Source organism: Penaeus monodon, chromosome 23 (assembly GCF_015228065.2).
Source record: "Penaeus monodon isolate SGIC_2016 chromosome 23, NSTDA_Pmon_1, whole genome shotgun sequence".
NCBI lineage: Eukaryota > Metazoa > Arthropoda > Malacostraca > Decapoda > Penaeidae > Penaeus > Penaeus monodon.
Window position 1 is genome coordinate 30816536 of NC_051408.1, and position 494 is coordinate 30817029.

The 494-nt window shown below is 33.0% G+C and overlaps 1 protein-coding gene across 1 annotated transcript in view; it reads right to left on the reverse strand.

Moving 5' to 3' along the window:
- The window catches only part of LOC119587924 (nucleoporin Nup37-like), a 5712-nt gene that overhangs the window by 4495 nt on the left and 723 nt on the right, over positions 1-494 (reverse strand). Inside the window, exon 2 of the mRNA XM_037936635.1 lies at positions 303-460. Within this exon, the coding sequence (XP_037792563.1) occupies positions 303-446 (144 nt within the window). The 5' untranslated portion in view covers positions 447-460. The remainder of the gene's footprint in view (positions 1-302; positions 461-494) is intronic.

A 494-nucleotide genomic window follows, 5' to 3' on the forward strand; every position in this document is an offset into this window, starting at 1 on the left:
AAACTTAATCAGTTAAATATTAATGAAATAATTTTTAAGGGACATGCATTTGTTGAGAAAATATTTCTTCATAAACACATATCAAACTTCAGATTTTAACTAATAATTGGAAAATATGCTACCAACTGTAAATACATATAATACAAATAAGTACATCCTAACTATATAAAACATTCAAAGAAAAAAAGTGAACATCAAATCCTACCTTCACAGAGTACAAACTTGAGGAGGTAATTCTATTTTTAATGTACTAAAACCATGTAAAACTACCAAATTAAAAGAAGCAAATAAACACATCACACCTTGAACTTAATGGAATAAACCGCCACAGATGTGGGAAGAGCAACGGCCAGCAAACCCCTCGACCATTCATATGGAGAGAACTCAAGAGCTAAAACCTGAGTTCGTGTGTTCACACTCAGTGCTGGGGCGATGTTTACTTCCATTGCTTAGGGAAAACCTGTAGCATTTGAGAGGAATTAAAGTAAGAGTTG